Raw genomic sequence first — 26,785 nt, 5'->3', positions numbered from 1 at the left:
TTAACCATTGATAAGTTAGTTCATCATCTTATCAGTTTTGTATGTTTATATATAGCTACAACTTTTGGTATTTTTATAAGAAAATGCCTTTAAACCAGGCGTGGTGACACGTATCTGAAGTCCAAGAACTTCAGAGGTGGAGGTGCGAGAATCAGGAACCTAAGTCTTCCACAGCTAACTAGAAGAGAATCAGGAACCTAAGTCCTCCACAGCTAACTAGAAGAGAATCAGGAACCTAAGTCCTCCACAGCTAACTAGAAGAGAATCAGGAATCCAACTCCTCCATGGCTAACCAGAAGAGAATCAGGAATCCAACTCCTCCATGGCTAACCAGAAGAGAATCAGGAATCTAAGTGTTCCACAGCTAACTAGTGACTGCCGTGGCTAACTAGTGAGTTTTAGGCCTGCCTGAGTTGTATGAGACCTTATCACGAAAAAACAAACATGTGCACAAAAAGAAGAAAAATTCTATTTAAATTAAATGTGATGCTTCATTAAAACAAACAAACAAACGACCCCTGAGTTCTTAATAGTTCCGCCTACTCTCAGATGGGGACTGGATTTAGAGCCTGTGTATACTAGGCAAGTGTCTCCTCACTGTCAACTACATTGCCCCCCCACCCTCTTTTTTTTTTTTTTTTAGAGCCAGGATCTTGTGTAGTACAGGCTGACTCTGAACTCATTATCCTCTGCTTCTGTCTTGAGTGCTAGAATAATCCTTGAGTAGGTTTTAAAAACATATTTTTCCATTCATTTTACATTTAATCAAGTTTTGAGTTAAATTGTGTTATTGACTATCATAAAAATCTCTTCATCATATGCCACTGTGCTTATAATAAAATACCTATTCTAGAAATATTAGGAGACAAGAAGACTGTTGAGGGCTAGATACAGTGGATCTAACCCTAGCATTTGGGAGGCTGAGGCAGGAGATTTGCCATGAGTTTAAGGACAGCCTGGGCCAAAGAGTAAGACCATCTCAAAAACAAAACAAAGCAACAAGAAAACCAACCAAACAAACAAATAATAATAACTTGAAAGTCTTCTGACTCGTTGAACTTTTCTTAGTTTGAAGGCATGTACAAGAACGAAGCAGTAAGCCAGCAGATTCATGTTCTGCAAAAAGAAATAAGGCAGTTCCAGGCAGAAGCTGCTCAGCCTCCGACACTTAACATTGTGGAAGCTGCTGTGCATGCGGAAAACCTGATCACGTAAGTTCTGTTACGTCCCCTTCCAGCCAGCTTCATTGTTGATAGTAATCGTCCATAGTACCCCCTCCCAAAGTCATTTAGTATGCAAATCAAAAAACTACAGACTTGGGGTTCAATCCGAGTAGCTATATTTTTATGAGTGGTTTTATTGGAACTTAGCCATCTTTGTTACTCGTAATGACTGTGACTCACACACAACAGACTTGCCTGCTGGTGGTGCTGCTTTACAATCCACAGAGGGTCTCCTGTCTGGCAGACCTGGACTGTAGGATGATACCGGGCCTGGACTCGGTGGGGATTGGCTGCTTCAGTTTTACACTCACCTGGGAACTCAGGTTGTAGAATGAAGTTCATCACAATTCCTTACAGGGGTGAGGACTTTCCAGGGTACTCAGTGGCTTGCATATGACCATGTGGTTTTCTCTGAGAGCTCCTGGCATACACTCACCTTTCCTAAAGCCAGCTGAACAAGTTAACTCAACTCTACATCACGGCAAGCTGCTGAGCCCTTCAGCGAATTGGGGTGGCATGTGGAGGGCATTGAGTCCCCCGTGGGCGGGCTCGGGAAGGATTAGATCAGGTTAGCTACAGGCTGGTGTTTTTGTCACTGGGAAAATACTAGAAAAAGTGAGCATTAGAAGAAAATCTTAGGGAGAAAATTGTAGGTTTATTTGTTTTATGTGTGTTAGAGTTTTGCCTGCATATATGTACTTGTGCCACTTGTGTGCCTGGTGCCCATCTCACCCTCAGGCATATTTTGAATTTTAAAATGTACAGAGATCACGTTCTTGTGTTTAAAAATGTAAGGACCTCAAAAGTCAGGTAAGTATGCATTATATACAATATATGAAAAACTTTAATAAGTGCCAGGATGTTAATTGGTTCTTATAATAGCAGTTGACTTTTATTTTCCAGAGGGACATATAAAATTATTACTATATATCAAAAGTAAATTTTTGGGTAATTGATAGATACATATTTACCACATGTAGTATTTTTAAACTGTTACTGCACAGGCCTCTGAAGTCGCTTGTAAGTATTGCCTGAGGAGTGAGAAAAACAGAGACATTTGAGAACACGGGTTATTTACCATGGACAAATATTGTGCTCGTATTTCCCCACAGGGCCTTAGTGAATGCTTATAAGTTGCAGCCTACACCTGGGGTTCAGAAAATTGGCATCAGCCTCTTCTTTACTGTTGTGGACTATGTCAGCGATGAGACCCAGCGCCATCCTCCTACGAGGCAGTTCTTCACTTCGTGCATCGAGATCTTGGGGCAGGTAAAACCATTCCCGCTGTCAGCCGTGCACAGACACTGTGAGTTCCCGGGTCTTGACTAAATACAGTCAGAAGCCTTTGGAGAATTGCTGGCTTCCTATGATGTTGGTAGAATTTTTTTTGTCTAGAATGTTGCTTCTTCTACAAAAGAGATTTGATGGCGCACATCTGGAAGGCTAGGTAGACATCAGATTTTGGCATAGATCGTTGGTATCACTAACAATAACATGGCTGAAGTTCCTTTATCATTTGCAAGATAGCTTCTAATTAATTTTTAAAGTTTGTCTTCACACCGACTCTGTATAGTTGATGTCATTCCTGTCTTGAAAATGATCAGCAGAATGGATTCTAGTGGCATAGCCTGTAATCTCAGCTGCTTAGGATCCCAAGTTCAAGACCTGCCTAGACTACAGAATGAGGTGAAGGTCAACCTAGGCAGCTTAGCAGGACCTTGTCTCAAAAAGTTAAACAAAAAATTCAAAAAAGTAGGGGCCGTAGCATGCATGAGACCTTAAGTTCAATCCCTAGTATTGCTATAAAAAGTTTTTAAAAAGAAGCAAGTGATCTTTGAAAGATGAAGCAACTTCTCTAAAGCATGCACCTGTGAATGTTGGTGCTAAGAAATGAGCCCAGGGCTTCCAGCTGGGTTCAGTGCTGCTCTCCTGACTGTCACTGCCTCCCAGGTGCTGTTTCTGCCACCATTTATTTACCTGTTTTGTTTTAACAGTGCAAAGGCAAGGTATTCATGCAGATCTATGGATGTGTGATAAAGGAAATCCACTTGTTTGAAAAATGTCAACCCTGGCCACACATTTGCATCAAACTTAATTGATCACTTGGATACCCATAAATGGGAATGCCAGTCAGATTCAACCACTTGTTGTTTTTCTGGGGTTTTATCTCAGGGCCTTGCCTATGCTAGGCAGGCGCTCCACCACTGAGCTGTGTCACCAGATGATAGTCTATTTTCTTCTAAGAACTTTGCTTCTTATCTAAGTTAATATGCTACTAATACTGTATGAGCCATACAGTATAGAACCCAGAATCTAAGAAAATGTTCTCAAGATTCTAAATACCGGGGCATAGTAGTAAAATGACTATAATTTGAGTTATAAACATGCTCTGTCATTTTTATCCCTACATAGGTACTTACATAGACACTTCAGACAGATATGTGCTGAGTTATTTTCTGTACACTTAAGTGTATCTTTTAATTTCTCTTGCTAGTAAGTACAGATCTTCCTGCTCATGTCAAATGTCTGTTCATGATAAAGACATGCTGTAAGGTATTGTGCTCACATTTTTTGGGTGACTATTTTGCTAAAGTCCCTCTCTTTTTTCTACAATAAGGCTGAGATAATTGTTCTTACAATATTTTCTTTAGTATTTACTGTTTTCTGAAAATGTGACTGCTGTATCAAAGGAATTTGGTGTAACTGTATATTTATATTTTATAGCATTATGTGCCTTTGCTCACTGCCCTGCTGGGAGATTTGCACATGGTTACACTATCATAACTAACATTAGGAATTACCATTCTTATTAAAGCTTTGTCCCCGTACGGACCAGTGTTTGTAGAACTGGAGATTGAGCCGTAAAATTTGGCTAATCTGATAAGGGAAGTAGAATGCCAGCCCTTTCAAAGATTGTATTGCTGTCATGCTGTGTGTGTGTAAGAATAGTTATGAATGGAGACCAGAGCTTTATCACTTTCTACCTTTCTTGAGACAAACTCTCACTCAATTTGAGCTAGGCTGGTTGCCTTATTAATAAAAATCCAGAGACAGATATTGGGGTTCAACCCAAAGATCAGAAAAGCAAAGCAGCCAAGCTACTAGAGAGCTCTACCTCTAAGAAATCCTCAGACGGAAAAAGAACAAGTTCTTGTCTCATCCTGCCTTATATTCCTCTCTAGCACTGGGATTAAAGACTGTGACTCCCCAGTGCTGGGATTAAAGGCGTGTGACTCCCCAGTGCTGGGATTAAAGGAGTGTGACTCCCTAGTGCTGGGATTAAAGGCGTGTGACTCCCCAGTGCTGGGATTAAAGGCGTGTGACTCCCCAGTGCTGGGATTAAATGTGTGAGCCATCATTACTTGAATCTGTTTCTGGATTGATCTTGTATAGCCCAGGGTGGCCTTGAACTCACAGAGATCCATCTGCCTCTTCTCTCAAATCCTGGGTTGAAAGGTGTGTGCCACCACTGCCTGACCTCTAGTGGCTTAGTTTTACCCTCTGATTTTCAGGCAAGCTTTATTTATAAAACATAACTAAAATTACAGCTTGTGATCTTGATGTCTCTACCCTCATTGCCCATCAGTTCCAGGCACACAGCACTGCTCCTGGCTCTTCATGCTGGTGCTTGGGATTAAACCCGGGTCTTCTAGCTTGTGCAGCATACACTCTTCTGAACTCCTTCCTGAGCCTCTGTGTTTAAAGTTCTCTCAAATTATATGTCTTTTGGTATATTTATTGGCAGAGTGTGTGAATACGCACACATGCACGCTTGTGTGTGTGAGAGAGAATGTGCCTGTGTGAGTGTGCATATGTGTGAGAGTGTGTATGTGTGTGAGTGTGTGTATGTGTGTGTTATTGATTATTTTTCTTTGTACCTTTTTTGCATTTTGATGTGATTGGAAGAGTCCTTCCAATACTAAGTTACTGACTTAGTATTTGGAGAGCAATGTAAGTATATTTTTCTAACTCTTTTTTTTAACACTTTATGATTTTTTTTGCATGTCAGTGAAAATTAAAATTTTAGTAAGTCATACCCGTGAGTCCTGCCTATTATTTTTATTGTGATCATCCTTAGAAAAGCCTTCTTGACCCTGAGACTGCTTAGAGAATCACTGAGATTCTAGTGCATCTTAGCCTTTGAGCCACATTAATTAAGTTATTGTTATTATCATTATTATTATTATTTGAGACAGGGTCTCACTTCGTAGCTCTGGCTATCCTGGAACTCACTGTGTTGAGTAGGCTGGCTCCAAACTCACAGAGTTCTTCCTGCCTCTGTCTCCCTAGTGCTAGGATTAAAAGTGCTTGATTTTAGATATCTTCTGATTTTATATTTTCATTCACAAGAACTTATCTACCTTACTTAGTACCGCTAAGACTGACCGCCTCAGAGAGGCGGCAGGGAAATTGAGAGGCAGCTCCCTTTTATTTTGTGCAGGTGTTTATCAGCGGCACCAGGTCAGAGTGCAGGAAAGTGCTGCAGACCGTCCTGAAGAACAGACGCCTCTGCTCTCTGCTCTCCCCGTTCTTCACCCCCAATGCTGCGCCGGCCGAGTTTATCCACCTGTATGAGAAAGTGGTGCAGTTCTTAAGCGAGGACAACAGTGACATGATTTTCATGCTGCTCACTAAGGTACTAATGATTCCGCCTAGGAAAATGGGAAGCAACTGTTGATTCCCATGCCGAGAGGCCCTTTCCACACTGCGTGATCTCAGATTAGCCTGACTTTACAGCCTCCCCATTGGCAGGGCCCCGGCTGTGCTGCGCAGACAGTCGTACCCCAGAGTGTGCCCCTCAGAACACAACATCCCAAGCTTATTTTGTTTCGTTCTTTGGAGACAGGATTTTTCTGTGTACGCTTGGCTGTGCTGGAACTCACTGTGTAGACCAGGCTGGCCTCGAACTCACAGAGATCCGCTTGCCTCTGCCTCCCAAGTGCCTGGCCCAGGCTTTCTTTAAAAACTTAGTACAGTCATGAAATATTCCTCATGAAATACTCCTTGTGAAAGAGGAGTTTAATAACCTTTTTATCTTGAGTTTGCTCCTATGGTGTTTGATCTGTGAGTCATCACATGCCGGATTCATATTTGAATACACCTGGTCTAAATAAGCTTCCCTTGTCCTCATCTGAATAGAAGACTATCCGAGCAAGGCAATGACTTAACCCCTTGAGAATGTCTGCACCTTCAAATATGCTTCTGTGACATTTATGAAGCAATGGGTTCCTGGTGATTTTTAGGGTGAAGAGACTGAGCCCAGTCTATAACAGAGGTTATTTTATGGTGTGGAATGTTGGAGGATTCCAGCAGTCTGAATTTTATAAGCTGAAGTAGGTAACAAATGCCACTTAAATAAGCGCCGTGAAGTGCTGCTTGGTTCTGACACTAGCACATGAAGGACAGCTCTGAAACTCCGATGAGGCCTCAGAGGGAGCTTACAGTAAGGCAGAAATGTATGGCATTTTCAGAAATAGAATGGAAGTGTAAACCTATAGTGAATGGTTAGTCGGTGAGTGGGTTTTGTTTTGGGTTTGTATTTTTGCGATGCGAGGTGTCAAACCTAGGGCTGTGAACATTCAAAGTGAGTGTTCTGCTTCTGATCACATCCTTAACCAATCCCAAGTAAGATTTCATACTTCAGAAGAAGGTTGTTGAGCTGAGGACATGCCATCAGCTCAGAGACTCGATGGAGGTGGTGGCATCATGGTGTACATCAGTTACATTCACTCGTGCACTTGTGTCTGCATTTTAGTTTCTGTGTTTGTAGACAGCTAACTGCAAGATTGCCTTTGATTTTTAAGTTTGCACAGACCTCTCTGCTTCATCTAATTTTCTAATGTAAATGTTTCTGTTTCTTTTTTAGTTCGATGTTAAGCAATGGTTAAACGCCACTAAACCTCCTCTGTCTGATCGTACCAGGCTTCTGGAGTCCATTCACTTGGCACTTACTGCCTGGGGCCTTGAACCAGATGAAGATATTTTGATGCCATTTAATCTTTTCTGTAAGCACTGGACTCACCTTCTACTCTACCAGTTCCCTGACCAGTACAGTGACGTTCTCAGGCTGCTGGTGCAAAGTAAGTGTCTCCATCTGGGTGTGATCGGTAAGCGCTCAGTGAGTGTCTGCTAGCCCATCTCCACTCTGTAGATGCCATCTGAAAGGGTTAAGAGGAGGCTAGAGATGGCTCAGCAGGTGACTTTCTTGCCACCCTCGCCTGATGACCACAGTTAGGTTCCTAGAAGCCATGGTGAAAGGAGGGAACCAACACCCCAAGATGGTCCTCTAATTTCCATATAGAGTTCTATGTCATGTTAAATCTGCTCTCTCATCACACACACACTCTTACATATCACATACACACACTCACACTTATCACACACACTCACATCACACACACACTAACTCATCACACACTTATCACACACACTCACATCACACGCACACTCATCACACACTTATTACACACACTCACATCACATGCACACTCACTCATCACACACACTCTCACACATCAAACACATAATCACACATCACACACACTCATTACACACACACTCATACACACTCCTCACACACACTCACACATCACACATACACACTGTCACACATTATACACACACACTCATCACACACACACTCCCACACATCACACAGCCACACTCTCACACACACACTCTCAAACATCACACACACTCTCAAACATCACACACACTCTCACACACACACACTCACACACACACATTCTCTCTCACACACACACACATCACACTCACTCTCACACATCACACACACTCACACACACACACTCTCACACACACTCACTCTCACACACACACTCTCACACACACACTCTCACACACACACATTCTCACACATCACACACACTCTCACACACACACATTCTCACACATCACACACACTCTCACACATCACACAACTCTCAAACATTATACACACACTCTCACACACACACTCTCACACATACTCTCAAACATCACACACACTCTCTCACACTCTCAAACATTATACACACACTCTTACACATCACACACATACTCTCCTACATCACACACACTCTCACACACACTCTCAAGCATTATACACACACTCTCACACATCACACACACACTCTCAAACATTATACACACTCTTACATACACACTCACACATCACACACACTCTCAAACATTATACACACACTCTTACACACACACACACTCTCACACATCACATACACTCTCAAACATTATACACACACTCTTACACACACACTCTCAAACATTATATACACACACTCTTACACACACACACACTCTCATACATTATACACATACTCTTACACACACACACACTCTCAGACATTATACACACACTCTTACACACACACACTCCCACACATCACACACACACTCTCACACTAATATAATTTCTCGTCACAGTTGGAGGGTGGGTCCAGTGGCTTCTGTGGAGCTTACTCCCAGTTAAGTCGCTTTTTTGTCTTTTCTTTTGTCTTTTTCTACCATGTATTCCTACAGATTTGATTGAATTATTATCATCTTCATCATCATTTATTTGTAAAGTACACATGTTGTTTGTTTCGGGTTGAAAGTGGTTTGGGAAAAACACAGACCTGTTGTCTCTGTCCCTTTTCTAGGCTCTGCAGAGCAGCTGCTGAGTCCTGAGTGCTGGAAGGCCACTTTGAGAGCCCTGAGATGCGATGCCCCACGCAGCCAGCAGGGGGCAGCTTCTGCGGACAGCTCTGTGCTTCATAGTGCCTCAGAGGTTCTCTTGTCAGACAAGCAGGTGTGAGCTTTTGGTCTGGGGCAGCTTTGTGTATTCTTTCCCATTTTCCTTGCTGTGCATTTTAAAACAATTGGAGCACATTTAAAAGCTGCATTTTTTTTGTTTGTTTTTGTTTTGGGGTGTGTGTGTGTGTGTGTTTGTGTGTGTAAGAGCTCTATGTTGTCTTTGACCTTTGCCTGGACTACTTTTCTCTTATGCTCCTGAATGGAGTTCCATTCCTGTCTGAACAGAAGGAAAGCCAGCATTCCCCTGTACAAACCTTCCTCCCACCCAAGCACATCTGATTTATTCCTCTGTGGTGTGGCCCACCGAGCCCTCAGTTTTCTCTGTGGTGGCTTCGCCTAAGAACCTGAAGCTGGGTGTGGTCCACACCTGCACTGGCAGCACTCAGGATCAAGTAAAGCACTCGGAGTTTGAGACCAACTTGACCTATCACCAAAAACAAGCAAAAAGAATAAAAAAAACCTCAAAAATAAAGAAAAAGGGAGAATGTATTTGAAGTAAAAGTTTCATTACTTTACAATTTTAAACCTATTTTTTTCTGTCTTTTTGTAGTTCTGTCAAAAAAACCCTCTATTCTCATCACAGTCTGTTGTAGTGCTATACTATAAAGGGCTTGAAGGCATGGCTCAGTGGTGGGCTTTCCTAGTTATCATGAGGTCCTAGGTTTCATCTACAGCCACAGAAAAGAAGAAAGGGGCCGGGGAAGATTCTGCACCAAAGTGGACGTTTAGTGAGCAGTGTTCGACTGGTTGTCTCTTCTAGGTAATGGAGACCATCCAGTGGCTTTCTGACTTCTTTTATAAGCTTCGGCTATCCAAGCTGGACTTCAAAAGCTTTGGATTGTTCTCGAAATGGAGCCCTTATATGGCTGATGTGGAGACATTCTTGGGATACCTTGTGAAAAGGCTGCTTGACTTGGAAATCACCTCCTTGGCCCAAAACCCGACGGCCAGCAGCAAAGAAGGTATTTTGCTTCCAGTTGGTGGGAGCTAAGTGCTGTGCCTTCCATTAGGAGGAATTCGGATAGACACATTAAGAGATCGTCTCAGATGTCAAGGAGAGGGAATAGGAAAAGGGTACAGGTGTGAACCCGTATATTCGTCATATCTATATGATTTTACAGCGAGTATAGGATGCTTGCTGTAGCTTGTCTATGCTCCTCCTTGGTGGGGGTGTGGTTCAAAGAGGTGTATTTCTCTCTCTAACTCCTTCTTCCTGTCATTTACCTAGGCTAGGATAATGTTCAGGACGAAACATGTATCTTGGAAAAATGTACATTATAAAATTACTTATGACATTGTGCTATAATAAACAGTAAGCTCACTTCACATAGCAATTGAAAGGGGAAGCCTGCGTTGTTGCACTAACCATACTGTTTCTGTGTCAGCAAAGGCTCTACAGGGAGGAACGGTAGACTTTGTGTGCACTTAGTATGAACTGGAGCCAGAGTGAGGTCCTTGTTTCTAACAACTGTGCTGTTTCAGTGCTGAGGTCCCTGTACTCACAGATCGTCCAGCTCTTTAAGCCCTGGATCTTGGTTTTAGAGGACAGTGAAAAGTAAGTAGTTTTTCATGTACTCCTATTTCTTTGGAATTTATTTACTTAAGTTCTAATGACAGTTATTACAGGTCATGGTGATTTCACAGATTCAGTTTTTAATTTAAGTTGCATTTAAGTTGATAAAATACAAAAGTCAAGCCATTTTTGTTTATATAATTATTCACCTGACCAATTAATTAGTGATGTTATCTTGATATTAATTTTGGAACAAAATGAACCACTAATTTCCAATTTTCTACAGTAAGGAAGTTGAATTTGTTTGCATACTTAAGAACTGTTTTTTCATAAAGTAGGTCTATAAATATGGATCTCAGCATTTTCTATTAACTCAGCTATTTTTAGAATTAAGTTGTATATCAAATTATTGGGTCAGGGATGCCCCCTTAATCATGTAACTCTGACGTTAAATGAAAACATTGTTTCATGAGCATCAGGATACAGGGTGACATAGTCATATAAATGCTATGAATTGTTCTGTGGGTGGCTCTTCTGTAAAGCTGTGCAAATGAACTAGATGCGCCCAGTACTGGCCTTAGGAGGGAGGGGAGTCAGCGTTAAGGGTTGATGTCACAGGCGTCCTCACTTTCAGGAGCTCCCAGCTCTGCTTCAGGCTGCAGAGGCAGAGTTCTCTGACTTGCCAGCCCTAGACTCTTAACTCCATCACGTGCGCTCTCATTCCTAAGCATGTGTTTCCTTCCTGTGAAGCAGCCAACAGCGACATTACCCCTGGCTAGAGAGTGATGCTGTGGTGGCCTCCAGCATTGTGCAGCTGTTCACTGACTGCGTTGACTCACTGCACGGCAGTCTTAAAGGTAGGGAGGTGTCATGTGATGCCCTGTTGAGCCTTCCCTTCAGCCTCTCCATCACCCTTTCTTCCTGCTTTCCTAAGAAGCCGACAGGAGAATGGCCGCTGCCACAGTTACAGAATGTCTGTGTGGATGCTCTGAGTTGTGTAGTTACAGCCCATTTAGTATTGCCTACTCTGGCTTCTGAGAGTATTGCCTACTCTGGCTTCTGAGATTATTGTCTACTCTGGCTTCTGAGAGTATTGTCTACTCTGGCTTCTGAGAGTATTGTCTACTCTGGCTTCTGAGAGTATTGTCTACTCTGGCTTCTGAGGAGCTTTCCTGCTGTTTTCCATTTCTGCAAACACCTATCCACATAAAATAAGAATAGATTAAAAAGACAGTGTGAGTTATACTTCATCATGATTTTATTTTTTTCTCTACATTTAGTGTGTGTGTGTGTGTGTGTGTGTGTGTGTGTGTGTGTTTGATTTCTGCAGAGGGTGGAGGAAAACTTGCGGAAATTGGTTCTCTCCTTCCTTCATATGGGTTCCGGGAGTCAAGCTCTGGTTGTTAGCCTCGGCAGCACGCACTTTTAGCTGTTTAGCAATCTTCCTGCCCTCAAGGAATTTATTTTGCATTTCTGTGATATTTAGTAATGCTGAGCATTTTTCTATTCTTGTTGATCATTTTTTTTTAGAAATATTGAAATATTTCTTTTGAGGAATTCTCTCAAAATGCTAAATGAAGAAAGACGTGCTAATGGAGTGGGATTGGATACATGAGAGGGCAGCAGCTGTAGATGTGCATTTGGGTTAAAAAGCCATTTAGAAGTTTTGGAGAAGAAAGCTAATCACCTTGAGAAGACAAGTCTGTGTTTTGTGTTAGCATTTCTTTTTCTTTCCTATCCCTTTTTAAAGACACCAAATAACCTGAACTGTATTTCCTTTTACAATTCTAGACAAGCTATTGCCAGGTGACGAAGGAGCTCTGCGGCTGCATCTGCTGCATTACTGTGAAGCATGCACAGCACCCAAGATGCCGGAGTTCATTCTCTACACTTTTCATAGTGCTTACCAGAAACTCGCGTGGAAGGACCTGCACCCTGACCAGAGGCTCATGGAGGCCTTCTTCAAGGTCCGGCCTTTGTTGGTGTCCCCTCCCCAGTGTGTCCCTTCTGTGTCACCCTCTGGTACATACTGTGGAAACAGCAGCCTGTGGGAGCCATACGTTAGTGAGTGACTTGAACACATCTTTCAGACCAGTTTTAAAGCCCGGAGAAAGGCTGTCTCTAACGTGTTGGCCATTCTCTAGTTTAAGGGATAAGGCTACATGATTCCCTAGCTTACTGAGTTCTGGCTAGTGTTTATCTCTGTAATCATTGTTATAATATTGGATAATATTGTTAGGCCTACTTGTGAATGTTGTTTGAAGGCAAAATGTGAATTAGTACTCAACTCCAAGTTGATTTCAGCGGTTATGCCGGTGAATAATTAGATTGTGGGAGATAAAGCCATCGTAACAAGCAGGGACACAGCATAAACATGGAAGGACCCGGAGTAATCTTAAGGAAGGCCAAGAAATGTGCGTGTGAACCTTTGCAACAGAAGCAATAGTTCCAGGAGCCCCGAGGCAGCTTCAGCAGCAGCTCATTAGTCACAGTCCATTTGTGCTTCCTCCTCACCTAATGTCTGCATGTTTATTGCTACTGGGTCATTTCAGGGCTTTAATTGATAGACTTCTATATTTGTGATGATCACATCACTAAGACACAAATATTATTTATAACGATTAGTAAGATGTACTGGGGCTCTGGTGTTTTTTTGTGAAGCCCTACCCAGTACTGCTCTGGAGCCGCTCTTCTGTAGTTGAGCTCCAAGGAAGCTGATCCTGTTCAGCCGTTGAGGTGCAGGGCCTGAGTAGATACTTAATCATCATTACGAACACATGAGAGAATGCTGGCTCTCTATAATGACCTTTAAGATACATTTTCAGTGAGAGGGATGCTGTAGAAGACTAATTAAACTGTGGAATAGTCTGCCAAGGAGCGATAGATTCTGTCTCTAGGAGTTTTAAGGATTAGGTAGCCTTGACCTACCCAGAAGCTGAGAATCTCTTCAATTGCAAGCCTGATGGAAAGGCTGGAGAACCGACTGTAAAAGGATGAAGAGTTGTCTTCCAGGAGGGAGCAGACACAAGTCACCATAAGTAGGGTAGGGCTTTTAATATTACTCTTTAAAAGAACAATTTATGGTGCCTAAATTTGTTAAGATAAACAAATTAGAAACAGTGAAACGGGCTACAAAATACAGCTTTCAGGTTGATTATGTACTTATAGTGCACCCAAGTACACCTCTGAATAGAATTTAAATATTAGATTGTGAAGACCAGTCATGTGGAGACATTTAGAATACCGCATTACATTGGAAGTTCATATTAATATTGTATGTCCCAGTGTGGTGGTTCTCCAAGTGTGGTCTCAGGAGCATCCTTATGAACATCAGAACTTGCTCATCTCTGCTCCAGCACATCCCGGCAAAGTCAGCACCTCTTGGGTGTGCCAGCAGTTGTTCTGATACACACTGAGGTTTAAAAACTCCTCACCAATAGAGCTTTCCTTGAGCTCCAGCTCACCTGAGGTCCCTCCACTCCTGCAGCTCCAGGGGCTCAGTGACAGGGAGTTTCCATCTGCTTGGGGCCAGGGAAGGGCACTCTTCTCTTTAGAATTGTTAGAGTAGACAGGGAAGTACAAATATGCAAGCTCAAGAATGCACATATCTACTGGACCTGGGAGGAAGTTATATAAGGCATGATTATCAGTGAATATTTACAGCCTGGGGAAGAGTGACCTCTTAAAAACATGTATAATATATATAATATACTATACTGTTTTTTGTTCAGGTGGAGCGTGGAAGCCCCAAGAGCTGTTTCTTGTTTCTGGGGTCTGTTCTCTGCAGAGTCAACTGGGTCAGTGTGCTCTCCGATGCCTGGAATCCCAGTCCCCTTCCTGAAACCCAGAGCATGGTTGTCTGTCTACTTTTCATGATGATTTTGCTGGCAAAGGAAGCTCAGCTGGTTGATCAAACGGTAAGTTTGGGGAGCTGTGATCAGCTGTGGCTTCTTAGTGCATTGTTTTCTCCTGATGATGTTTTCCTTATAGACATCAGTATGAGTAGATGCTCAGCATCTGAGCTGTACCTTCAGCTACCTGCTTACTTTACTGGACAGCCCTTAGTCTAGCTCTAAATAATCCAGAGAACCCTACTGAACCAGGATAATTTATCTTGTTAATTCTTAGTTCAGTGTGCTTCTTGAAGTCCATGTTGCTGTGTACACCCGAGTCCATCTGAATTCTTGCAGATCTTACTGCACTTTTGCCATGACTCCACTTGATGCTAACTTGAGTGTGTACCTCCTTGGTTTCCTAACTTTTCTGTTCTTACCATAAGCTGTCTTCCCACAGATAACTAGAGACATATTTATTTCTGGGGAAATGAATGTAAAGCAGCCTGCCTTCCGTTTTTAGGATTCACCTTTACTAAGCCTTCTTGGACAGACAAGCTCACTCTCGTGGCATCTTGTGGACCTTGTGTCATACCAGAGCGTGCTGGCTTATTTCAGCAGTCATTACCCACCATCCGTCATCCTGGCCCAAGACTGTTCTGCTGAACGCGTTGTGAAGCTCTTAAAAGTGTCTGCAGGACTCTCTGTTTCTGCTGAGGGCCAGAAGCATCTTGTAAGTTGAGTGAGTGGCTTAAAAATTGGCATGTTCTTTGGACCAGAAGTCGAACATGTGCTAATAAGGCTAGCCATGAATCTTTGGCTTGCTCTGCAGAGAAAGCTGGGTGTGACCATCGTGTACTCACAGCCTCCTGGGTCCTTTGGTTTGACTTTCCCCATTTACTTGCAATGCCTTAGGTAGACTGGAGATCAGTGGGCAGGCTTTAAAATCCAATGTCTTAGTCCACAGAGAGACAGAGAGAGTGATGAGTGTAAGCTGGAGGTTTGAGTTAGACTAATGTGAACATTTTGGGGGACATTTTTGACAAGTAAATCACTGTTTAGTTAAAGGCATTGTTAATGCAGTTTTGTGGCACAGGGCATTCTTGTCTCTATGCCATCACTGTTTTGCGTAGCTGCAGACATATGTCCTGGGCCAGCTAGATGAGGTCTTTTGTGGCTTCCCAATCTGTCCTCTTCTGTTGGCAGAAGTTTCCTGTCTCGGAGTCACTTGGTTCAAAATACCTGGCAGTCACTTTCCAGATTACCACACAGAGGCTTAATATTACTTATAAATGTTCAACCAATAGCTCACGCTTATTATTAACTGGCTCTTACATTTAAAGTTAACCCATATTCCTTACTTAACACTTTGCCACATGGCAGTACCTTTTATTAGTACAGCATGCCCATCTTGCTCTCTCTGCTTCTGGCCAGCATCTCCTGACTCCATCCTTCTCCTTCCCATCATGCTTGCTTAGTTTGTTTGCCAGCCTATACTTCTTGCCTGGCTACTGGCCAATCAGTGTTTTATTAAAACCAAATTTGAGTGACAAATCTTTATAGTGTCCAAGAGCATTGTCCCACAGCATTCATCACTCTGCTCAAATGGTCAGTGCTATGCTGTGCTCCCCAGGAGAATTGAGCCAAGTGGTCAGTGCCATGCTGTGCTCCCCAGGAGTACTGAGCTAACATTTCTCGCTCAGTTCGTTTGATGGACAGGATTCTTTCTCTCTCTCTCATCAGGACATAGTTCCAAAGTGCCAAGCCTTCACTCGTCAGATGGTTCAGTTTCTCAGTACCCTGGAACAAAGTGGAAAAGTCACCTTCCCAGTCCTGGAGCAGGAAATAGCCAAGCTCTTAGATGACGTCATTGTCTTTAACCCACCTGGTAAGTGACCAGTGGAAGCCACATACTCGTGTGGGCAGTGAGTTCTTGTGTGTGTTGGGCTTTGTGAGCTGAGGAGGATGGTCAAGACCACGACTCCTGATCCAGACAGTCAGGGCCCCTGGGACAAGCAGTGTTACAGTTTGAGGAGAGGTTGACCCTGGCAGATGAGGATGTGAAGTGACCTGTACTGAGGTTCAAGCTGGATAAGACATTAAGTGATGATCTGGAGGAAGCAACTTTATAGGAGGTCAGCTCTTAAGTAGAAGTTCAGAGTCTCCTGATGGCTTGTCAAGACATTTCTGTGGAGGGATTTGTTGCTAGCAGGGCAGTGAACAGACATCCTGCCAATAACTTCTACTGAAAACAACCAAGAATGCTCAATAGAATGCAAAAACCAAAAATTATAATTATTGGTAGAATGGTAAAAAGATAAGGAATTTTGAGGTTAGAAGCAGAGTATAGTGACTGGAGAGATGGCTCAGGGATTAAGAGCACTGGCTGCTCTTCCAGAGGGCCTGAGTTCATTCCCAGCAACCACATGGTGGCTCACAACCATCCCTAATGAGACCTGGTGCTCTCTTCTGGCCTACAGTGCAGGCATACATGCAGGTAGAAACAAGAAATAGAGTGTAAGAGAAAACTTATGAAGGTAGACAGAGTACTCAAACTGATTTTTCCCTGAACCTTCATAGGTCTAGAGGGAGCTGATAATGTCCAGGGCCTCTCTGAGATGGGGGCCTGAAGGAGAGCCTGTGTGTGTTAGGCACAGGTGAGCTCCTATGTGAGGAGAGAAAAACAGCTGCCTGTTGTGGCTTGGTGTTTGGTCAAATATCTGTGGGAAGGAAAGTGGTCCACTAAAAATGGTTGAGTACAAGCAGATTCTCTTGTTGAAGAAGTCATGTGAGATAATACAAAGTAAGAAAACCGAAAGGAATAACAGAATCATAAGCAGAGTAGGAGCTAGGGTTGGTCATGGCTGACTGTGAAGCCAAGGAATATTAGCACCCTAGGAAGAGTGTGTAGCAAGAACTGGAAGAGTCACTAGAGCCGAGCCTGGTTTGTAGGAATCAGTCATGGCCTTGCTACTGAGAAGAAAGGCGAAGACAGGCTGATTCCATAAGGAGGTTCATCGTAAATCAAAATTGCTGCTGCTGTTCATTTGATACTGAAATGAGGCCTTTTCATCAAGAATATTTATACTCAGAAGTGCATGAAAATATATGCATGCAGTGATTAGCACTTTCAAGTGTTTAAGTTCTTACTTGACAATAGTTTTTGCATTAGATTAGGGTCTGTTTCACACTGCGTAGTGAATTTACTTCAGTAGGTGTGATGGGTAGGAGTCCAGTGCTCTTTCCTTTCTTGTGGACATAGAGAAGTGAGCAGGCCTCAGTTCTAGTCTATTACAAAAAAGTACTTTATTCAAAATAGCTAAGCTGAGTAAGACATGCTTTCTGTTTTGAAAGGGATATGCTCCATCTCCATGATGTTCTCGGTCTCTGACAGTTTCTTCTGAAATGAATTTGTTCATTTTGCTTTTCTATTCTCTTTCCATCTCTCTTCTTTCTAAAGGGCCCATTGATATTACCAGTCTGTCTGATTATTTGGAAAGTAAAGAGTTGAAACAGCTGTTATTAGGAAACTGGGAAAAGGGTTTTCCTTACCTTTGGCCATAATTTAAGTGTCCTTTATTTGGTATAAACTGCTGTAGAATATCTGATGACGGAAGTGGGGCTACTGTTGTTCACCAAAACTGAGGTCTAAGGATCGCATGCTTGGTTTTTCTATGAGCAAAGGTTGGAAATTACAAACCAGTTATTCATGTTCTGATAGATAAGATATTTTTTACACCATCTCAACATATATCTTGCTATTTTAATTTTTACATAAATATTTTTTATACAATATGTTTTGATTATGTTATGTCCCCCTTCCCAACTCCTCTTGTATCCTCCCCACCTTGCTGTTCATCCAAACTTCATGTTCTTTTTCTTAAAATGAAAAATGAACAAAAAAACCCAAAGTCAAAAATAAAAAAAAAAACCAACAACCCACAAATGAACCAGTAAAATAGAAAATGCCTAAACAAACAAAGCAAAATGAACCAAAGAGTCCACCAACAACCCCATAAGGTTCATTTTGTGTTGACCTCCTAGACATGAGGCCTGCCCTGGAGTGTGGTTGATATACTTGGGGTACTGTAGAAGGCCGCTTGTTCATTTCCTGGCTGCCCAGAATCCTGAAATAACCACACAGAAACCAGGGTTTTCTGTCCCACCAGGTCCCACATCCGTTTAGTCCCAAATAAACACACAGAGGCCTACATTAATTATAAACTGATTGGCCTATTAGCTCAGGCTTCTTATTAACTCTTATAACTTAAATTAGCCCATAATTCTTGTCTGTGTTAGCCACGTGGCTTGGTACCGTTTTAGGCTAGGCAGACACATCTTGCATCCTCTGCAGCTGGATGATGGCTGCAGACTGAGCTTTCCTCTTCCCAGAATTCTCCTGTTCTCATCGCCCTGCCTCTACGTCCTGCCTGGCTACTGGCCAATCAGCATTTTATTAAAAATGATGCAAGTGACAGGATAAAAGACCATTGTCCCACAGCACTGGGGAAACTCCACTGGAGGATATTGATTTTCTCTGTGCTATCAGGTATCATTTGTCCACTTCTCCCTCTCAGTGCTTGGACCTCATCTGGCTTGAACTTGTTCAGGTCCTATGTGTGCTGTCATTGTCTCTTTGAGGTCACATGTATGTATCAGTCCTGTTGTATCTGCATGACACAGTTTGCTTGGGGTCATCCACTGTCTTTGTCTCTTACAGTCTTTCCACCTCCTCTTCTGCATAGATCCCCAAGCCTTGAGGGGGATTTTGATGAAGATACTCCACGTAAGACTCTCACTCTTTGCACATTGTCCAGTTCCGGGTCTCTTTGTTAATTACCACCAACTGCAAGAAGAAGCCTCTTTTATGAGGGTTGGGTGAGACATTAGTCTATCTGTGTATCATTAGTAGTCATTTTATTGCTGTTTTCCATTATCAGAATGAATGGTGACAGGCCTAGGATCTATCTAGTTTCAGGTACTTGGCAACTTTAGCAATGTCAGGTATGGGTTCCATGTGTGAGCCTGAAATTCAAAAAGGAAAAAACTGTGTTTGGTTCCTCCTGTAACATTCATGTCACTATTGCGCCACCGTGTCTTGCAGGGAAGTCACTGTTGTAGGTCACAGGGTTTGTAGCTATGTTGGTGTTGTGTTTCTCCTCTGGTAGCTCGCAGAGTACTTTCCAGCACCATGAACACTAGTCAGTAGGGGTGAAGTTCCTAGTTAGGCACCAGCTTCACTTGTCTGTTTAATGGTAGAAGTTAGGTGCTGTCCTCAGCAGCAGGGCTTTACCATCAAGTAGAGAGCAAGCTGTCGCCTTGGCAATGCCTGTGTTGTTTGGGGTTTACCAGTGGGACTCCTTTGGCCAACAACTGAAGATGTAACTCATTCCTGACACTGAACGCTTTACTTGGTAGCATATCTAGTTGGAGCATTGTCTTTCCTGTGATTTGGTGACTCCATTTAGATTACCTTCATATATGTATGTATCTTAGGAAGCTTCTACAGTAGCAGATTTCCATATGGTTTTTCATAAGGCCTTTAGTGTTAGTTGTCTCTCTCCATATTTCCTCCTTTATTCTGCTCTCACATCCCTCTCCTTATGAAGTAGTCCTGGTCCAGTTCCCCTTTGTCTCTCCATGACATTATATTCCATTTCCCTTCCCTGGGAGAGCCCATCCCCGTAGTCCTGGTCTAGTTCCCCTTTGTCTCTCCATAACGTTATATTCTATTTCCCTTCCCTGGGAGAGCCCATCCCCTCTTGGTTTCTTACTGAGTGCCTGACCTCTGTGGTTACTCAGATTATAGAACACTTACTGGAAGTTTAAAAGCTAAGATCCACATATTAGAAAAAACAGGCAACATTGTCTTTGGAGTCTGGGTTACTTCAAGATGATATGCTTTCTTTATTCTGTACATTTAGTGTTCTGGTTATGATGTGTCATAGGAATTTCTTTTCTGGTTCTGCTTGGTGTTCTATATGCTTCTTGTACCTTGATAGGTAATTTCTTTTAGATTGGGGAAATTTGGTTCTACAGTTTTTATTTATTTATTTATTAAAGATTTCTGCCTTCTCCCCGCCACCGCCTCCCATTTCCCTCCCCCTCCCCCATCAAGTCCCCCTCCTTCGTCATCCCTAAGAGTAATCCGGGTTCCCTGCCCTGTCAGTTTTGATAACTATGTTTTCTCTGCCTTTGATCTGAGTTTCTTTTTCCTCTATAGCTATTATTTGTAGGTTTGATATTTTCATAGTGTCTTGATTTTTTTAGATTTAACATTTTCTTTGATTGAACTATCCATTTCTTCGACCTTGTTGTCTTCAAGCCCTGAAATTCCCTCTCCTATGTCTTTTAACTTGGTGAGGCTTACCTCTGAGCTTTTTGTTTGATATCCCTCCCGAGTTTTCATTTCCAGTTTTATTGTAGTTTGGATTTTCTTTAGTTATTCAATTTCTGCTTTCATGTCTTGAATTGTTTTCATTATTTCATTCAACTGTTTGTGTTTTCAGTCTTTATTAAGGCATTTATTCATATCCTCTGTATGGTCCTTGAACATAGAGAATGGCTATTTTGAAGTTCTCGTCTTTGGCTTCCACTAAATTGCTTGTTTCAGGATCAATTGTGATAGGGTTTGGCTTCTAGAGGATGGGTATTGTCTGTTCATGTTTGTGTTTCTGGGATCTAGGCATCTGAAATTAAGATGCTAGGCGTGCTTGTTGGTGTGGCTGTCTGGTCTGCTTCTTGGGTACCCCGTTGTTCGTTTACTTCTGCTCACTCTGGATTCTAGACACCTGAGTGATGTGGGGTCCCCGTAGAGAGTGTTTCTGTGGGTTGGTGGACATCACGGATGTATGGAGATGGGCTGGAAGAGAAGGCTGAAAGGGGAAGCAGGAAAGAGCTGGAGGGACCAGGGTCTGCACCAGGTGGTAGAATCCTCAGGAAATGGAGGTGAGGTGGGAGGAGGGGCTCCTAGTTACAGACTCAGCAGGACTAAGAGTGAGTCTGGAGAGACAGCAGGGGAGTACGGGAAGGATAATAAACATAGCTTACTCGAGTCCCAGCCCAGTGCAACCACTGGGTGTCCCTTGTAGTGAGAGTGATTCTGCAGGTTGGCAGGTGTTGTGCAGGAATGGAGACGGGCTGGAAGGAAAGGCTGAGAGGGGCTGTGGGAGGTAAAGTGTTACTCTCTCACACACTTTATTCAGGGAACTTGCGGAAGTTCCTATTTCCTGTTCATAAAATCCAGTTGTCTCAGATCCTTTCTGCCTAGTTAGATACCAGGAGTGTGAAGACCATGGAGAACAGATAAGAACTGTTCTTCTTATGACCTCTTTCCTGTCCCTGTCCCTGTTCTAGTGGTCTGAGTGCATATCTGTCTTTGCCTTTAGACATGGACAGCCAGGCCCGCCACATGGCCCTCAGCAGCCTCTTTACAGAAGTCCTAATGATGATGAACAATGCAACTATTCCAACAGCAGAGTTCCTCGGTGGCAGCATTCGGACCTGGATTGGCCAAAAGGTTCATGGGTTGGTAGTGCTGCCCCTTTTAACAGCAGCTTGCCAAAGCCTGGCATCGGTCCGCCACATGGCAGAAATTACAGAAGCCTGCATTGCTGCCTACTTCAAGGAGGGTAAGAGGACACCATCTTCTTTTCTCATTGGGGTGACCTTTTCCAGGAAGACGAAAGCCTGTCATCAGGGAGTGTTCCACTCTTTCCAAAGTGCCATTATTCTAATTTTCTTTGTCAGAAATTCTCATATCACACACATGCACACACATACACACATGCACACACACATACACACATGCACACACACTACATATATATATATATATATGATAGAAATAAATTTTTTTCCATAAAGAGCTAGTCAACATCAGAATATGTGGCCCATGTCTTCTGTGTTCAATCTTATGTTTCAAGAGAGAAAAAAATGCTCATTTGTTTTTTATATTGCTTTAGAATGTCAAACCAACCATGTTATGATAGCAAAGTCAGTTTTCAAAACAAATGCTGTGAACCAGAACTTATATAATAATGTGATAATTTATTTTTTTTACCATGTTTGGTGAGAGGATTTTTCATAGAGATCTTTTATTTCTCTTGCCTTGCTTCTTATGATTTATTTATTTTTATTTTCTGTGTATGGGTGTTTAGCCTGCATGTCTTTATGTGTAGCACATCTGTGCCAAATGCCACGTAGGCCAGAAGAGGGTGTGGATCAATTGGAGCTGGAATTACTGAAAGTTGTGAACAACCATGTGTGTGCTAGGTATTGTATTCCCGGTCAGTGCTCTTAACTGCTGAGCCACCTCCCCAGCCTTCTTGTCCTACTTTTAAAACTATTCTCTAAGGATCACTTTCTCCTGTTCCTCACCCTCTTATTGTCCTTACTTTCCCACCAAACTCTGGAGATGGTGAATCAGAACTGCTCAGAATGGCTCTTCTCAACTGTGATATTCAGATATGAAATATTACTATAAATAACAAGAAAGGAAGAAGATCAGAGTGGGGTTCCAGGGTATGCCCATACCTGCCACCTGCCCTGGCTGCTGTGGAGGTACTTTGTATCTCACCGTGCACCTGCCTTCACTCCTCCCAAAGGGTTGAGAGCCTTCAGGACAACACTCAGGATTCAAATTTGTTTGTGTTACTGACATCAAAATGGTTAATGAGCTGTACTTTAGTGAGTAAAAGTGCTTATGAGAGATTTATTTTCTTAGAAAAGCCTGTGTTGACTAAAGTTAAAACTTTTTGGTACCTGAAGATGCTAATCATCATCACATAATGAGAAAGGAAGTTTTGAGACACACAGTCCTGAGTTCTAATTTCTGTGAACCTCTCCTAGTTAAGTAGCAGCCGGTGGAGGCTTTCCAGTCTGAGCATCGGGGCATCTCTCACTTTTCTGGATTCCAGGCCACTCTGAGAAATGATGTGTTCCATGAGGCTAAAGTGAAAACAGTCGTTAGAATCCTTTCCTTTTTTCATAATATTTTTATTATTTGGGAATTTCACATCATGAACCCAGAGCACACTCACTTCCCAGTCCTCCCAGGTCTGCCCCCGCCCCCAACCTTGAGACCTCCCCACCAAAAGAAGGAGAAAAAGAGCCAGTCTAATTTGTGTTGCCCATATACGCACTGGAACGTGGTCAAACTCCCAGTTGCCAGCCCCTTAAGGAGACCTGCGTCCTTTCCCACCCGCACCCCAGCCAGAAGCCATCAGGTCAGCATCCTCATCACAACTGCTGAGAGTTCTCTTCAATGGCTTTCTGTTTAGACTGTTTTGTTTTGGGGGTGGGTGAACTGTGGGGAGGGGTTATCATAGATGCCTTCTGTGTCCCTCTTTCTCAGCTGTGAGTCTGCAGTTGTTGATGCCACTTCAAAAGAAGCTTCCTTGTCCTTTACATTAGCAGGAGCATGGATTGTATGGATCATGGACTTCTACATGGTTTCTGCTGACAGCACGGACCATAGACATCCACATGGTCTCTGGCATCAGCACATGCCTCAGATCTCAGTGTGGTCCCCGGTGGCTGCACAGGCATCAACACAGCCCATTCTTATGTACATGAGCATATACTGATATTTCCTCTTGGTGTCTTTTCCTAGGCTCCCTCAATCAAAATTTAGGATGGGGCCCCATTCTGGTGTCCCTTCAAGTCCCCGAACTCACCATAGAAGAGTTTCTGCAGGAGTGTTTAGCCCTCGGCAGTTGCTTGACTCTCTACGTCTACCTGCTTCAGTGTTTAAACAGTGAGCAGACTCTGAGGAACGAGATGAAGGTGCTCCTCATCCTAAACAAGTGGCTGGAACAGGTGTACCCAAGGTATGCTTGCCCGCTGCCTGACTTGGGATTCCCAGTTTACATCAGCGTTAATTCAAGAACCAGAACCCAGGGATGCATAAAAGTGAAGCAAGCTTTCAGGGGAGTACACACGCTTGGGGGACTGCAGCCCACTGTGCCCCATCTACAATACAGTTCGCGAACTTTGGGCAAGGGGTTGGAGGTTGAAACACACAAACACACACAGAGACAGACAGACACACGGATGTCTAATCACTGGTAAAAAGCCCTTTCTTTAATAGCGTCATGGAGGTTTAAATACCCAGCAGTCAAGTGGGCCAACAGGTGAAAACCCCATCCTCTGATCTTCAAGGCACAGCTTTTAGTAACTCCAGTCAGAAGGCTCGAGCAGGGAAGAGCAGCTGAAGGCCAGGACTCCAGTTGGTCCCAACATGGGACTCTTAGTCTCTTAGTTGCTAAGCTAATTTTCTGAGCAGATTTATTTTTTTCCTTTAAATCACCTCACACAATATTTGAGGCACCAACTTTCCTATAAATGAGGATCAAATGACAGAGGATGTAGCCCAGTGCCTGACATGCAAATGTTCAGTCAGTGGTAGCTGTGCCAGCTCCATTGCTAGCAACCAGGCGTCTGTACTGGCCTGACCTTGAGGTTCACACTTCAGCGTAGCCACTAAGAGTGCCCTGTGCACATTCACTGCGTTCCCTTTTAAAAGGGCCCTGCCCACCTCCCAGCCCTCTCTTTCTTTTTGTCTCCATCTGTCTCTCCCTCTCCTCTTCCCTCCTCTCCTCTCTTCCTCCTCCTGTCCCCAAAGGCCTGTCTCCCCTCTTCCCTCTTTTCCCACTTCCCCCAATAAAACCCCTCCACCTGAGCTCTGTTGCATGTTGTGTTTCTCTCACATGCTGCCTTTTCTATAAATTACAACACCCGTTACTTTATTAACATTTTGCTAACACTTTAACCTTGGTTTTATTTTCTTTAATTTTAATTTCTTCAGTTTTGTTTTCATTTACTTAACTTGTGTGTGTGTGTGTGTGTGTGTGTACTTGTGGGTTCCTGGGGATTAAACTCAGGGTATAGGCAAGTACCTCTGCCCACTGAGCCATCTTGCTGGCCCTGGCATATGACTTTAGAGTAATGTATTTCTCCCTCCTGTAAAACTCAAATGTGAGTTTCTGTTAGACATGAGTGGGCAAAGTCCTTACATTTCTTTTGCTCTGGCTTCTCCCCCAGCTCCGCACAGGAAGAAGCAAAGCTGTTCCTGTGGTGGCATCAGGTCCTGCAGCTGTCGCTGGCTCAGGTGGAGCAGAACGAGTCAGTCCTGACAGAGTCCGTCATCCGGATCCTGCTCATGCTGCAGGGCAGGCAGAGCCTCCTGGCCGAGGAGAGGCTCAGCTCTGGGATTCTGGGGGCTATCGGCTTGGGCCGGAAGTCACCCCTGTCCAACAGGTGAGGAAGCCTACACTGCCCGCCTTGGTGAGCCTCAGCTGCCCCCTGCAGAGGTGTGACGCTGGAATAGGCTTTTGACTTGGGCACATAGGTTTCTGAGAGATGAAGGCAAAAGGCCAGAGACTGTTTACGTCTTTATATTCTAAAAAGCATGTTGATTTGTTCTTGATTTACAACTTTGTTTTAAAGGTCAAATCCTACCTTTTGTTCATGCTGATTTCATTTTGGTTTTGAGCCAGTGACGATGAATTAAAATATCTCAGTCCTTTGTTTCATTCTGGTTACTTGATCCCCCTCCTGTGATTTTGGGGGGAATCAAGGCCTGTTAAGGACTCAGTGTAGAACTGTCATGACATCATGGTGGGCTTGGTTCAGTTAGTAAGAGGTGATGAAAGACAAGTCTGGGTTTTGTGGCTTAGAGTCTCAAGGCAGGGAAGAGTTTGCTGGTGGACCTCCATTCTGAGCCAAGGTGCTGTCTTCCTTATGGTTTCTTCCCCTCTGCCCTTCCCTATGTATAATTAAAAGACACAATGTGATACCCATCACTAGTTCTAGAATATCCCTCAAGTAAGCTCTGTAGTCACCAGTCACCCCCGTTTCCTTCTTCCCCTCATCACTGACAACTGTGGATTGACTTCTTAGGACATTTCTAAACATGGACTTGTACAGTATGTGGCCTTCAGTATCTGGAAATGCTTTCCCGAGGTCACCCGTGTTGTAGCGTGTGTCAGCAGTTCTTTTTTTTATTAATGTTCTTGTGGTACTGAGGACTGAACTATGTATTCTTGGCAAGTGTCCCACAACTGAGCCACATCCCTTTATTCCTTTGTGTGGCTGAGTGGCACACCCATGGGTGCGGATCTGCCACATTGTCCATTTAGAAGCTGCTGGACATTTGGGTTGCTTCAGTCTTTGCTGCTGTTGTAACTAATGCCGCTGTGAACGTTCATGCATACATTTTTGGCTATGTCTGTCTTTGGTTCTCTTGTGTGCATACCTAGGAGTGGGATTGCTGGGTGACGTGACAACTCTGTTTTACTTACTAAGATGGTACACATGGCTCTCTGTAGCATCCCCATGGTGTACCATGTCTGACTGTCCCAGCTATTCCGTCTTTACCAACACTTTCATTCTTGAATCTGAAT

At 43.3% G+C, this 26,785-nt stretch overlaps 1 protein-coding gene across 3 annotated transcripts in view; it reads left to right on the top strand.

Annotated features, from left to right (window-relative positions):
- Epg5 (ectopic P-granules 5 autophagy tethering factor) overlaps nucleotides 1-26,785 on the top strand; it is a 91,101-nt gene that overhangs the window by 58,783 nt on the left and 5,533 nt on the right. Inside the window, exons 28-42 of one of the 3 annotated variants that reach the window (XM_057788480.1) lie at nucleotides 1,069-1,211; nucleotides 2,336-2,492; nucleotides 5,665-5,859; nucleotides 7,090-7,303; nucleotides 8,882-9,030; nucleotides 9,796-9,997; nucleotides 10,518-10,590; nucleotides 11,302-11,405; nucleotides 12,340-12,515; nucleotides 14,280-14,465; nucleotides 14,905-15,114; nucleotides 16,125-16,269; nucleotides 21,770-22,012; nucleotides 23,995-24,211; nucleotides 25,425-25,640. In XM_057788480.1, coding sequence (XP_057644463.1) covers nucleotides 1,069-1,211; nucleotides 2,336-2,492; nucleotides 5,665-5,859; nucleotides 7,090-7,303; nucleotides 8,882-9,030; nucleotides 9,796-9,997; nucleotides 10,518-10,590; nucleotides 11,302-11,405; nucleotides 12,340-12,515; nucleotides 14,280-14,465; nucleotides 14,905-15,114; nucleotides 16,125-16,269; nucleotides 21,770-22,012; nucleotides 23,995-24,211; nucleotides 25,425-25,640 — 2,630 coding nt within the window. Of the gene's footprint in view, nucleotides 1-1,068; nucleotides 1,212-2,335; nucleotides 2,493-5,664; nucleotides 5,860-7,089; nucleotides 7,304-8,881; nucleotides 9,031-9,795; nucleotides 9,998-10,517; nucleotides 10,591-11,298; nucleotides 11,406-12,339; nucleotides 12,516-14,279; nucleotides 14,466-14,904; nucleotides 15,115-16,124; nucleotides 16,270-21,769; nucleotides 22,013-23,994; nucleotides 24,212-25,424; nucleotides 25,641-26,785 lie in introns of all 3 variants that reach the window. The other 2 variants (XM_057788479.1, XM_057788481.1) reach the window with 2 other exon arrangements.

Source organism: Chionomys nivalis, chromosome 14, assembly GCF_950005125.1.
Source record: "Chionomys nivalis chromosome 14, mChiNiv1.1, whole genome shotgun sequence".
Lineage (NCBI taxonomy): Eukaryota > Metazoa > Chordata > Mammalia > Rodentia > Cricetidae > Chionomys > Chionomys nivalis.
This window is presented reverse-complemented; position numbering and strand designations above follow the sequence as displayed.